Genomic DNA, 12,173 nt, shown 5'->3' on the forward strand with positions numbered 1-12,173 from the left:
CCAAAAATCACAGTTTCAGAACTGCACAGTTTAGTTTACTCTTGAGTTTCATAATCAACTATTAGATGCCAACTCTAACTATTAGATGCCAACTCTGACAATAAGCTGAGTGAAAAACTGGGACTACATTCGGGGAAAAACCCCAAAACCCACTGTAATATATGATTTAGGATCACTGGTGCTTTGGGACTGGTTCGCAGCTGGTGGTCTCGGGGCTCTTGTGAAGATTGATGGAATCTTGAATTCCCCTACGTTCCAAGATATTTTAACCCAAATGTTATTGCTTGAAGTTGCTTCTCCCAAGATTTAACTGTAGACAGATATTCACAAGATTAACTTCATTAGATAATTACAAAACACGCAAAGGACATCCACATGTAATTCTCTTCAGGGAGAATTACACCAAATATTAACTGCAGGGGTGCCAATAATTTAAAAAAGCATTATTTAAGAAAACCTATTATGCTTAGAAAAAAAAACATTTAAATAATAATAAGTTAAAAGAGTAACAACTTTAAACCATGTGTTTAACCTAAAATACCACTTATTGCATTTATTTTATTCAGTTTTTTATTTTTAATTTTTTTCCCTTGGAGTCCTGGAGTTGACTATGCGGCGTTATTGTCCTTCATCAATCATTCGAATCCCGCCCCCTGAACTACGATTGGCCAAGAGAATTCTGACAGTCTGTCAAACTGTCCAATCGGTGTGCACGCTTTAGCCAAGCCTAGCGCAGGAGGAAGTGATTTCATAATACGGGTAGTATGGAAAAAATAACACAGAGCCGTATTTACTCATTAAAAGGCGTCACAATACGGGTGGGCTCTTTAACCCGGAAGTTTAAAGTAATTCTCACGGAAGTTGTACTACCTCAGCTCAATGTGACTTTATCGTAACAATTCTGCAAAATAATACGTTAAAATGTTTCTCACCGCAGTCAACCGTGAGTAAAGAGAAATTTAACCGCCGCTAATATATTATTTTATTTTAAAAATAAATAAATAAATTTTGCGAAGTGAGGCGTAGGGTATCTAGTTATAGAGTTGCTTAGCGAGCTACATAAGCAGAAGGTGCTGCATTTGAAAATATCAGTATTAATATAATAAATAATCCCTGCCAGTAATAATCCTTCTAACGCAGAATTCCTGAGATTTGAATTTGAATGTCACCAGTTTTCAGATAAATATACTCTTAACTCACGGTTTATATGTGTATTTGTATAGGCTCACATTGCTCACGTGCATGAAATATCTAATTATTTATTATAGATGTAATGTATTGTGATGTCAGTTATAATAACAGATATTCTTTTTGTTTCCTGAAACTTTTAGTCGCCAAGAGCAAATCAAAGTAAGTTATATCACTCTTTTACAAATTCTAACACTTCATTTTGTCTGTGTATTAAATCTGTAATGCTGCTAGTGTCATGTTGTTCTGCTGACTTACTATTATGCTGTTGTGCATTATGGTGCTGTAGAGAGACTATGTAAAAAAAAAAAAAAATACATATATATATATACAACACATACATATACATACGTACACACACACACACACACACACACACATATATATATATATATATATATATATATATATATATCTCCTATGAATTTTCTGGGTGCTGCTGTATTTCAGGACCGTGTTGGTGCAGATGATGAGTGCTGCAGGGACAGGTTACTGCTTCAACACCAAGAGAGGACGACTCCGAGAAAAACTGGTGTTGCGCAAACACGACCCTATAGGTAAGTTAACAAAAGATATTTAAAGATTCATGATTGAAGATTTTATTTGTCACATACACAGTTATATACAGTATATAACCTGCAGTGAAATGCAAACCTGGCCTCTTTAAATAACTAAGTTTAAAAAATAAGAATAAAAAAATGAACACACAAGAAATATTTATTTTTATTATTATTTATTATATTATATATTAAAGGAAAACTCCACCCTGAAACACATTCATTATGTTTATATTGAAATGTTTGGGATGTGTTGAGTGATACTGGGGCTTGCTTATTTATTTATTCATTCATTCATTCATTCATTCCTGTGAGAAGTTAGCATTTTTTGTGGCTCTGACGTCACAGGAGGACATTGCTAGTGCAGTTAAAATGGTGTTTACTAGGATAAAAAAAAAATCAGTAAATTCAGATATAAGGGATAAAGCTCAGGTTTGGTTGTTATGTCGATGAAAAATGCTTAACTGAAAAACATCAGCCCTGACTGTCTTACAAAATAAATCGTTGGACGTTGTACATTAATTATAAAGATTAATATGCAAGTAGTTCAAGGTGGGTTTTAAATAGACTATGTTTAGTGAAGAGGTTTAGTGTAATAGTAGTTTTTACTAGAGAGAATGGTACGATTTTGTCACTAAACATTGCAAAGTACCACTTCACAGTAACTGACCTTTTGACTGACAAATGATCACGTTAACACACCACTGATTTAAACCAAAATCGAATGACTTTTAAAGACACAGTGAACATTTTTCAATCTAGTGTCTATATCTTGCTCCGAAAAGCTCATTGTGTCACGATATTCAATAACTTGTTTTTCAGCCGGAAGCTGAGAAGAACTAGTGCATGAAATTGTAGATAAATGGGAGCCAATCAGATTGCAGCCTTCAACATTCTGAAGCTCGTGGTCAGAAAAGTGTACAAAAGCTATCAGAAACTCTGTAATCACTATGCAACTGTGTTTAGGAACCAGAATACAAGATTTAGCAAGAGTTGTTTGGTGGACAAATTTAGCTGTTTGCAATCTATACATTTTAGATTCTAGGGATGGAAAATAATTAATTCTTTCTATATAGATTTATGTATTATTATTATTATTATCATTATTATTATTATTATTAATAATAATAATAGTAATAATAATAACTTATATACAGTACTTTCCAGCTGTCTTACGCACCCTATTTTTTTAAATATATTTTTTATGACTTCCGTGTTAGTGAATCATTTTAGATTTCCAAACATTACTTTTCGAACAAAAAATTTAACATTAAAGAAATGTTTGTATATTACGTAACAGACTACTTTTCAGACAAAAAAAAACAAAACCTAATGAAGGCTGCTGGGATTTGCATAAAAAAAGGCTGAGGCTGACACTATGTTATTTTTATTTACAAAAAGGTAAAAGATAATGTGTATTCTTTAGGCAAAGTAAACAAGGGTGTAATTAAATCTGACTTCATAATAATATGACACAACACTTAAACGTAATGCTAACGCTTTTAATTAAGGTTCCGTAATTAACACTTAAGTACTTAGCAGTAAGTAATCCAGTGTTTCCATAGTCGTACTATAATAATTACTAATCACTGTAATAAACTACCACGTTTGTCATGTAAAGTGTCATGATATAGTAACTAAACTTAGATTATTGTAGTAATGGATTGTTTCATGGCTCCTTGTTTAATGCTTAAGGATTTACTAACTTAGTAAAAAGTCAGATATTTCTGTATCAAGTCTCCATGAATGGAATAAAATAAAAAGAATTGCTAATGAAAGTATACCAATTTACTAATTTACCAATAGGAATTAAACTTAAAGAGTTGTGGTAACTAAATAAACTGTGCTGCTCACTATGCTGCCTGACGATATTATAACTGCATTCAGTTCTGAAAATTGTTGCAGTTCAAATTGTGATTTCACAGCGTACTATAGTTTTTTTTTATTATTATTATTTCTTAGCGTATTTATTTAAAAACCTTTTTTTGCTTTATACATGTGCTCCAAAAAGTGTATAAAAAAAGTTTACAGACGAATTGTGATAGATTCTCCAAGACGCTCAGCAAAACTTACCAGTTAATTCCCTTATAAAACTGCACAAAGGGTCGTCACAAATATTGATTTTATTTAGTTTATTACTGTTTACTGCTTTTTATAATATTTTTATGTAGAAATTTTAGTCATTTAATTTAATTATTTTTTAAGGCATCTTAGCCTTACAGCATTTCTTTGCATGTGCCTAAGTCTTTTGCACAGTACTGTATTTATTTATTTATTTATTTATTTATTTATTAACTGAGTAACAGTCCACAATATTTCTGATGAAATATGGAAGTACAAGATTTTCCATTGTGGATGAAAAGGAGATCATGTTTTAAGAGAGGAAGGAGCAGTCATACCCAGAGAAAAAAGCTTAGTCTAGGTTGTAGAAAGTAAAACCCATGAGATTCGTGAGAGTAACTCACAATGCCCTCTTTGGTATTATTCATTAATTTTACAAATCATTATTAGAAATATGGAAGACGGATTTCATGTGCAAATATCTTCAAATGTTACTGCAAGTCACATTCAGACAAGCCACATTTAATCCTTTCATGCGTAAACACAAATTCACATTTTGTAAATATCACTTTCTAAAACATTGTACCTGAAATTAAAAAAAAATCTTTTAATGTGTATATAAACAAAAATGTTAAAATATTTAATGTTGATCAAAATTATAAAAAAAAATATATAATTTTTTGGACAGTTTAGGACTGTTGCATGATGCAGCTGATTTAGGGAGTAATAAAAAAATCTACATTTAGTATTAAAAAAAATAATAATAAAATCTAAACTTTTAATTTTAAAAAAGGTCTTCATTGGAGTCTGGTACAAAAATATGAATTTAATTTAGGATTTTGTGCACAAAGTTGTAAACATATACTAGAAACATTCACTGAGAAAGGCAAATAGCTTAGAGCAACAGAAATCAGGATAATGATATTATTAAGTGATTTGCATTTTTATTTTTTTCCTTAAAACTGCCTTAAATTGACTGTCCATAAGCGAGTACGCTATGCATGGTTTAAAATATTAAATAAATGTGGTAGTTTTGAAACAGTTCTGGAAATTGTTGCAATTCCAAATTGTGATTTCACAGCATACTGTAGGTTTTTTTTCCCTTTATACAAAGTTTTGCTTTATACATGTGCTCCAAAAAGTTTGTTAAATAATACTCCAGTAATAATAATACTCAATAATCAGCAGTCAGTTATTATTAACTCTTAAGGAGTTACCAGTGCTTTAATATAAGTGTAAGGGAAGTGATTTATCATTTTACACAAGGAATATGTAATATTAATGTCAGTAAATATGTACTTAAGCAATAAGTACAATATTTACAATATTTAACAATATCCTCACAATAATATAAGTTTAGTTATTTAATTATTGAAAAATTACTATGGTAACACTGGATTACTTACTGCTAAATTAGTAAGTATTTAAGCATTAATTAAGGAACTGGATTTTAAAGTGTTACTATTTTAATTTACTTTAATGCAGAAGAGCACCGGTTACACTGTCAGTCAACCTGGAGTTTCTTACTTATTACAGTTTAATCACTTTCACTGCCACAGACCAAACTAAAGGATCCAGAATAGCAATTATTCTGAATAGCAATTAAACAAGCAAATCTAAAGCTTTATAGAATTTAATAACCGCATGCTCTCGGATCCTAATGCAACTCAGAATGAGGGCTTTATAAAAGGCAGGCGCACATGGAGGGTAAACCTGTAAAGCCTACTGATAAAATAGTAGTAAGTGTAAACAGCGCTAATATATATGTGGTGTATCTAATGCTTAATTAGAGTAACTAGATTTTGGGCTTTACTTAGTAAATTAAATCTAGATTTTTCCAATAAAATATAGTCATGTGTAACACTTCTCATTTCACTAAACATTTAATAATAATAATACTTTTTTAATTCACTTATATCTATTGTTTGGCCAAATTTTATAATATTTTTAATATGATGGTTATTTAAACAAAATATAGGGTGTTCAGGAACTTTTGACTGGCAGTGTAACTGAAAGAAAAACAAGTAACTAAGATGAGGAAATTATTTATATTGTTACTGCACATTTAGCTTTTTATTGCGTTTGTTTTTCTTAAGAAAATATTGGTGCAATAGCTGAAATGCAGCTTGACATTAAACATTTGTTTTTATTTTAAAAATAAATTTATTAAATCCAGTACTTTTAAATAATAAAAAAATGAACGTTCTTAATTAAGAACTGTTTCAACAAAGTGTATTTTTTTATGATTCACAAAAAAAGAGTAAAATTTAATTTAAAATTCCATAAAAGAAAAAAACTTTAATACACTGCATCACTGTGAAATTTAAGGATTCTTACTATATTACAAGTAGCTTGTGAAGATTCCTGTATTTTATTGCTGTTGTTTTGCTGATTTAATACTGAGCAGAAAATGCCTGTCTAGTTATTAGTACTGTTGAGTGAATCATCACCATATGTTCAAAAAGCAAATGAAACAAATCATTTGAAATCATTTCACTGCTCTTCTTTTTGTCTAATTCTGTAAAAGCTTCATCAGCCTTCATCAGTTACGTCAAACCTGTTCCTAATATCTTAACCATAAATCACTGTTTTTTTGAAAAAATACTTAAATCCATTTACACCTCATAACTCTTTCACATGTTTGGTGTTTTTTTCACGTGAAATCCTCTCACGTGATTTATCTGCTTGGCTTTGTCCTTTGTACTTTGACTTTCTGTACATTCTTTATTTTATGGAAATGATGTGAGATGTTCAGTATGATTTCAGTATTTCTGCTTTAGATAAACTAGATTGTTTTCAGCGACATTAGATTGAATCAAATCTAAAACGTGTTTAAGGTTTAAAAATAAATAGTCGGTTTCATGTAATTGCTTTCATGTCATTTGATTTGATTTGATTTGCATTCGCAGTGAACAAGCACGTCCTGTTCATTGAGAAGAAGAAGATCCGCTCTCTTTAAACATGGACCAGACACTTGGAATTTCACCTGAAGAATTTCAGGCTTGTGTATTTGAACATGCACTGTTTCAAATCGTAGCTAAGAAGCAGGTATGAGTAAGAGCACTGATCTACACTGAACTGATCCAAAAGATCACGATTATATGAAGCATGACTACGTGCAACAGTGGATCCAGACGTCCTGAGATCAGTCCACAACATGATGGATTGAGAAATGCACTGAGAAGCAATACTGCAGAGGCTGATCATTTAGATACGTTTGTCAGTGTTTAGATATCTTTTTCATACGTAAAATAAAATGCATACGTGAAATAAAATAAATGTAAAATTATTCTTAAAAAAATCTTAATGGTGAAATGGCTGAATTGCAACACAGAGGTGTAATAAACATTCATTTTTTTTTATTTAAAGACATTAAAAACAACAAAATCACACAATACTGTTAGAAATCTCAGCTTTTTTTTTTATTATTATTGTTCCTCATTCTCCAAAAAAGTAACTCAAAAATTCCAGAAAATAAAAATATATTTTATCTCAGTAAAATGTTCTTACTGTATTACAAGTAACTCTTAATAAATTCATATTTTGTATTCATGATCTAATTTTCTTGAGCAAAAGTCACATCAGTCTAAAAATAATTGATGACATAAGCGTTGAGTATAATTATAAATGTGCACGTGTAAAAGGCGCTAATACATCATTTAGAAAAAAAGCAGATGAGATATAAGTGTCCGTTATGTGATGTTCTGTAGATATGACACTGTCTGTGTCTTATTAATAAATTAAAAATCAGTTTGTAAATTATTAACTAAGGCTGCACCTAACAATTATATTTGATTATTGATTTTTCTGTTGATTATTTTGTGATTAATCGATGAGTTGGATTTTTAAAAAAACATATTAAATACCAAAAATCTTTACTTTTTTGGAAGCATTTCATTTAACTAATACTACTAATACTACAGAACCTGTAACTAATTCACTAAAAGGTCTCTAACTGTAATAAATTATTGATATTTATCAGATAATTTGTCACAACATGAGAATATTATCAAGCGCTTACACTGACCAAATGAGACAGCCAAACTAATGTAACATAATGTGATTCTGAAAGTATTCTGTTCAAGTGGTTCTCTTTTTTTTTTTGCAGCTATATGTCTTACCTGCATTTCAAGCCCTGACCAGACAAATTCAGAATAAATATCCCCTGGTTGTTTTGCTAACTGGAACACTCTGAGGCTAAATAAATTTTGTTTCCTGTGTGTGGATAAATTATTTATTACGTGCACCACGATAGGAGCAACATGATTCACATAGCACACATTTGAGAAATAAATCTGAAAAAGAGAACATATGTTACTTTTTGGGCTTGAACACTTAAAACAGTAGCACACTGTATTTAACATTAAAATGAGAATTTATAATTTATTGTTTAATCCTGTGAGGTATGCATCAATCTGAGATTTAATTTCAATTTTCTATAGCTTTGTCTGTGGGATTTTTAACATACTTTCATAAAATATCCTAATACATAAAAAATCTACCAAATAACCCAATTACATATTTTAAGCAACAACGATTTTGCCCAAAAATAAGATGATTATCACTTAAAACCTTGTTTTTCAGTCTGATTTTATGAAAAGCCCTGCTTTCTATTTTGCAGGGTATATTTTTCTATTTTATTTCTATTTAAACCCTTCCCTGTAATAGTCAGGAAATGGCAAACAGAAGTTTGTTGTAAATGTAGTGTTTATTATAAAATGGTTCACTTTATGTCTGAATGATAGTTACCTATTTAACCCCTCAATAAGGAACAGTTTGTTCCAAAATTGCACAATCTGCACCACATGCTCGCATTTTCTCCAGAAAAGCAGATGTCCTCTCTTTTCTTTCCAAATATTTTTTTTTTAAACATTGGCTCTGGCTCAAGAGTGGATTCATTTATTATTAATTTATTTAATTTAGTCGAGTGAGTAATATTAGTCAATATTATTGAATGAAATATGTGTTAAAAAATGATATGTTTTTGGAAAAGACACAATGTCTTAGTCAGCTCTAGACCTCAGCCTAAAGTGTTCAAAATGTCACCTATCATTTACAGCATGGTAAGTAAAGGGGATATCATTTACACCCATTCCATTCTTACAGACTTTAGCTGCTAATTATAAATATGAATTATATAAAAAATATAAAAGGGTCATTTTACACCCATTTCTAAGAGCTTTGAACATCTACTAAATGTCTGAATGTAGTTTTCTATCTGATCTTACCTCTCACTCTGATTTACTGTATTTTGTTTCTGAGAAATAATTACTGTAAGTAATATAACTCTTTCATTTGTTATGTTTTAATTGAAGAGTTTATTTATCACAGGAAAACTCCAAGATTAGCTGTGTGTTGTAACTAGGCTCTGCAAGGTGCTGACCTTGTAAAAATTAGAGCATAGGGCAGTGAAGGCACTTATTTTGTTGCCAGAATACCATTGAACAGCTTGATGAAGCATGTAATAACACTTATTTTGCTGAAGACTGTTCTTAATATCATTTGAGACTAAAACCAATATTTTAATCAAAGCACACAGCACTGAATTGTCCCCAAAAGTCATAACTGTCATGTGTTCCTATTATTTTGGGGACAAAGACATGCCTACACACATGCACACAGTTACATTAAAAAAAAAATAATAAGTGGTTATTCTGTAAGTCTAGTTTGTAAACATTACATCTTGAAATTCTGTTAAAGATACTAAAGAAAATGAATACAGTTTATGCACTGAATATGGAGCTCAGTAACTTTTAGATAAAATCTTACATTTTTAAAATAGTTTTCATGGGGAACATTTCATGGGCAACAAATTAAAGGAAAGCCCAGTGGTTCTGTTAGACTCAGGGGTCATTTATTTTACCCCTTAGAGGGAACAGTCACTGGAAATGAATGCAGAGTTCTTCCGACTGCTCGCCTTTATCCTACAATAAAACGTTGGAATGGGAGTGGACTCTTCCAGGATGACTCCGTCCCCATCAGCAGTGCATGAGGGCTCACTGAATAGTGTGATGTAAATCATATGCTATGACCTTCACAGTCACCATTTCTCATCTTAATCAAACACCTTTGGGTCTAACACATTGGTCCAACAACCCCCATACATAATAACACAAGACAGAATAACACAAGACAGACTGTGCAGTTATATGAAAATAATCCACACCGGGGTGGTGTCATGCTACCCTGAAGTGGATTATTTTTGTATAACACAATCTGGAGTGTTTTATTCCACTTATACCACGGTGATTTGCCAAAGATTACAATATCGAGTTTATTAATGAATAACTCATCGCTCATTTTACCAGTTCATAGTTGTAATGTTGTGGAACATCTGAGAGTCCCTGTTAATCACTTATTATTATAATAGACAAGATAATCAGTTGTTCCCTCACTAGCCCCCCTCTCTCTCTCTCTCTCTCTCTCTCCTCTGTCCTGAAGACTTTTGCATGCTGGGAAGCTGTACAAAGCACCGTGACTGTTACAAAGCCCTGACATCCGAGAGTCCTTCCATAAATGTCTCCTAAAAAAAAATCACATCAATGATTTTACTTTTTTTTTGTGTTTTTTTTAAATAACACATTTTTTTATTAGTTTATTATTAGTCTGAATGTCCACAATACCGGTCCCCGTGTATGATCTGTTAATACAGAAACAATAACGTATTAGAATGAGCGCATCAATATAAACCTATTGTTCATGTTTCAGCTGGAACTATTGTCCAAGCCATGCCATGCAGAAATAATGCACACCTTCTGACCAATCAGATTTGAGAATTAAAATTGTGGTATAAATCTATGTACAGTATTTAACATTCTAAAAAAAATCCTGTAGCATATCAGACACAATTCTTTCAGTCGATGTAGTGGTTGAGGTAAGAGTTTATTCCTATAGAAAGAAGACACTGTATTAAGGGGGGGTTAAAACAGTTCTGCTGCCAGGTCCTTCTTGAATGGATAAGATGTTTGAGTGCCGATGCTCTGCACAGACACTGCAGCTACCAGGTTTGCTCTCCTGCTCATCTCCTCCAGAGGCATAGACGGATAGTGGGCCATGTAGAAGGCCAGTGCACCCATGAAGCTGTCGCCAGCACCCTGCACAAAAGCGAGATGTGGTGAGCTCTAACCCATTGTGTTCATTTGTACAGATCTTAGTTTAATGTCTTTGGTATTAAAGGAAAAATCCACCCGGATTTGCATACTGCATATTAATCTTCATAATTAATGTGATCTTCAATGGTGTTTAGACTTATTTTTATCATGAAATCCAATAAAATAAAATTTTATTGGTCACACACACACAACCATACACACGACTTGCAGTGAAATGTGTTTTATGACTGTCTGGTGACATAAAACAGTTTACTTACAGTTTAGAAAAAGAAAAATAGAAATATAAAAAATATAAAAAATATAAAAGATAGACAGCAAAAAATGTTGTGTTGACAGGAATGTTGGGTGTGTGGGTGTTGTGCAGAGGAATCTAAGGTCTGTATTTATATGTCTGTGTATTAATAGTCCTAGGTGTTGTCCTGGTTTGAGGGCCCGAATGGCATGCAGGAAGAAACTCCTCCTCATTCTGTGTGTGTTGGCCTTTAGAGAGCGGAAGTGCTTCCCTGACTGCGACAGACAGTAGAGTCCATTGTTAGGATGATTTACATTGTTAGGAAACTGTTATAATTTTAGCATGAAATTATAAGAGAATTATTGGTTAATTGTTTCCTACATTCCCCACAGTACCATTTGACTACCTATTGCCAGTCATGCCAGTGGGGTTTAGCCCTTGCTTCATCCCTGCTTAAAGACAGTGATGCATCAGTGCTTTAGTGCTCTCTCACCTCCTCATCTGTACACTCAGCTCTAACACATCAGCTTCCAAAGCTAATACGCTCATCAACGCCATCATCTCACCGAACCAAGTCTCTCTCACAACTCAGCGCAACTACGTTATATAGCTGCTTTGAATTCTGAAATGCAGTGTGTGCTGTCTCCACTACTTCTGTGTTGGATTTCTCTTTAATATGACATCGAACGTCACTGAAGAATGGTGTTTGAGTAAAGAAGCTCTTTTGTTTTTAGGAGCCAAGAGCAAAATCTGACTGTTATCACTTTTTAGTTTTTTTTCTTAATAAACACCACTGTAACTGTGCTAGTAATGTACCAATGTGACACCAGAGCCAAAAATACAGCATCAACCAACAACTTAGCACCACAATCGCTAAATCACAATGATTTCAGTATAAACGTATTTAATTTATTACAGGGTGGAGCGTTCCTTTAAACTAAAATCTCAATCTTAATTGTCCACTTTTTAGTTTAAACTGAAGTTGGATAAACATGGCTTAACTGAATTTATTATATTCAAACC

At 32.2% G+C, this 12,173-nt stretch overlaps 2 protein-coding genes across 6 annotated transcripts in view; one reads left to right on the plus strand and one right to left on the minus strand.

The window, feature by feature from the left end:
• The first annotated feature begins 803 nt into the window (after window positions 1-803).
• On the plus strand, window positions 804-8,026 carry mrpl33 (mitochondrial ribosomal protein L33). The gene is made up of 4 exons (XM_026944107.3): window positions 804-943; window positions 1,332-1,350; window positions 1,639-1,745; window positions 6,716-8,026. The coding sequence occupies exons 1-4, from the start codon at window positions 922-924 to the stop codon at window positions 6,763-6,765; spliced, it is 198 nt and encodes a 65-aa protein (XP_026799908.1). The 5' UTR covers window positions 804-921; the 3' UTR covers window positions 6,766-8,026.
• rbks (ribokinase) overlaps window positions 7,895-12,173 on the minus strand; it is a 40,179-nt gene continuing 35,900 nt past the window's right edge. For all 5 annotated transcript variants that reach the window (XM_026944111.3, XM_026944112.3, XM_034307901.2 and 2 more), the window contains exon 9: window positions 7,895-10,900. In XM_026944111.3, coding sequence (XP_026799912.2) covers window positions 10,727-10,900 — 174 coding nt within the window. In that variant the 3' untranslated portion in view covers window positions 7,895-10,726. The remainder of the gene's footprint in view (window positions 10,901-12,173) is intronic.

This window comes from Pangasianodon hypophthalmus, chromosome 10, assembly GCF_027358585.1.
Source record: "Pangasianodon hypophthalmus isolate fPanHyp1 chromosome 10, fPanHyp1.pri, whole genome shotgun sequence".
NCBI classification, from domain to species: Eukaryota; Metazoa; Chordata; class Actinopteri; order Siluriformes; family Pangasiidae; genus Pangasianodon; species Pangasianodon hypophthalmus.

Excerpts from the sequence above, each read along its gene's own strand:
- mrpl33 (XM_026944107.3), top strand. The coding sequence starts at position 922 with ATGTTTCTCACCGCAGTCAACC. Across the intron at positions 1,746-6,715 it reads GCGCAAACACGACCCTATAG|TGAACAAGCACGTCCTGTTC; the intron begins GTAAGTTAACAA and ends TTGCATTCGCAG.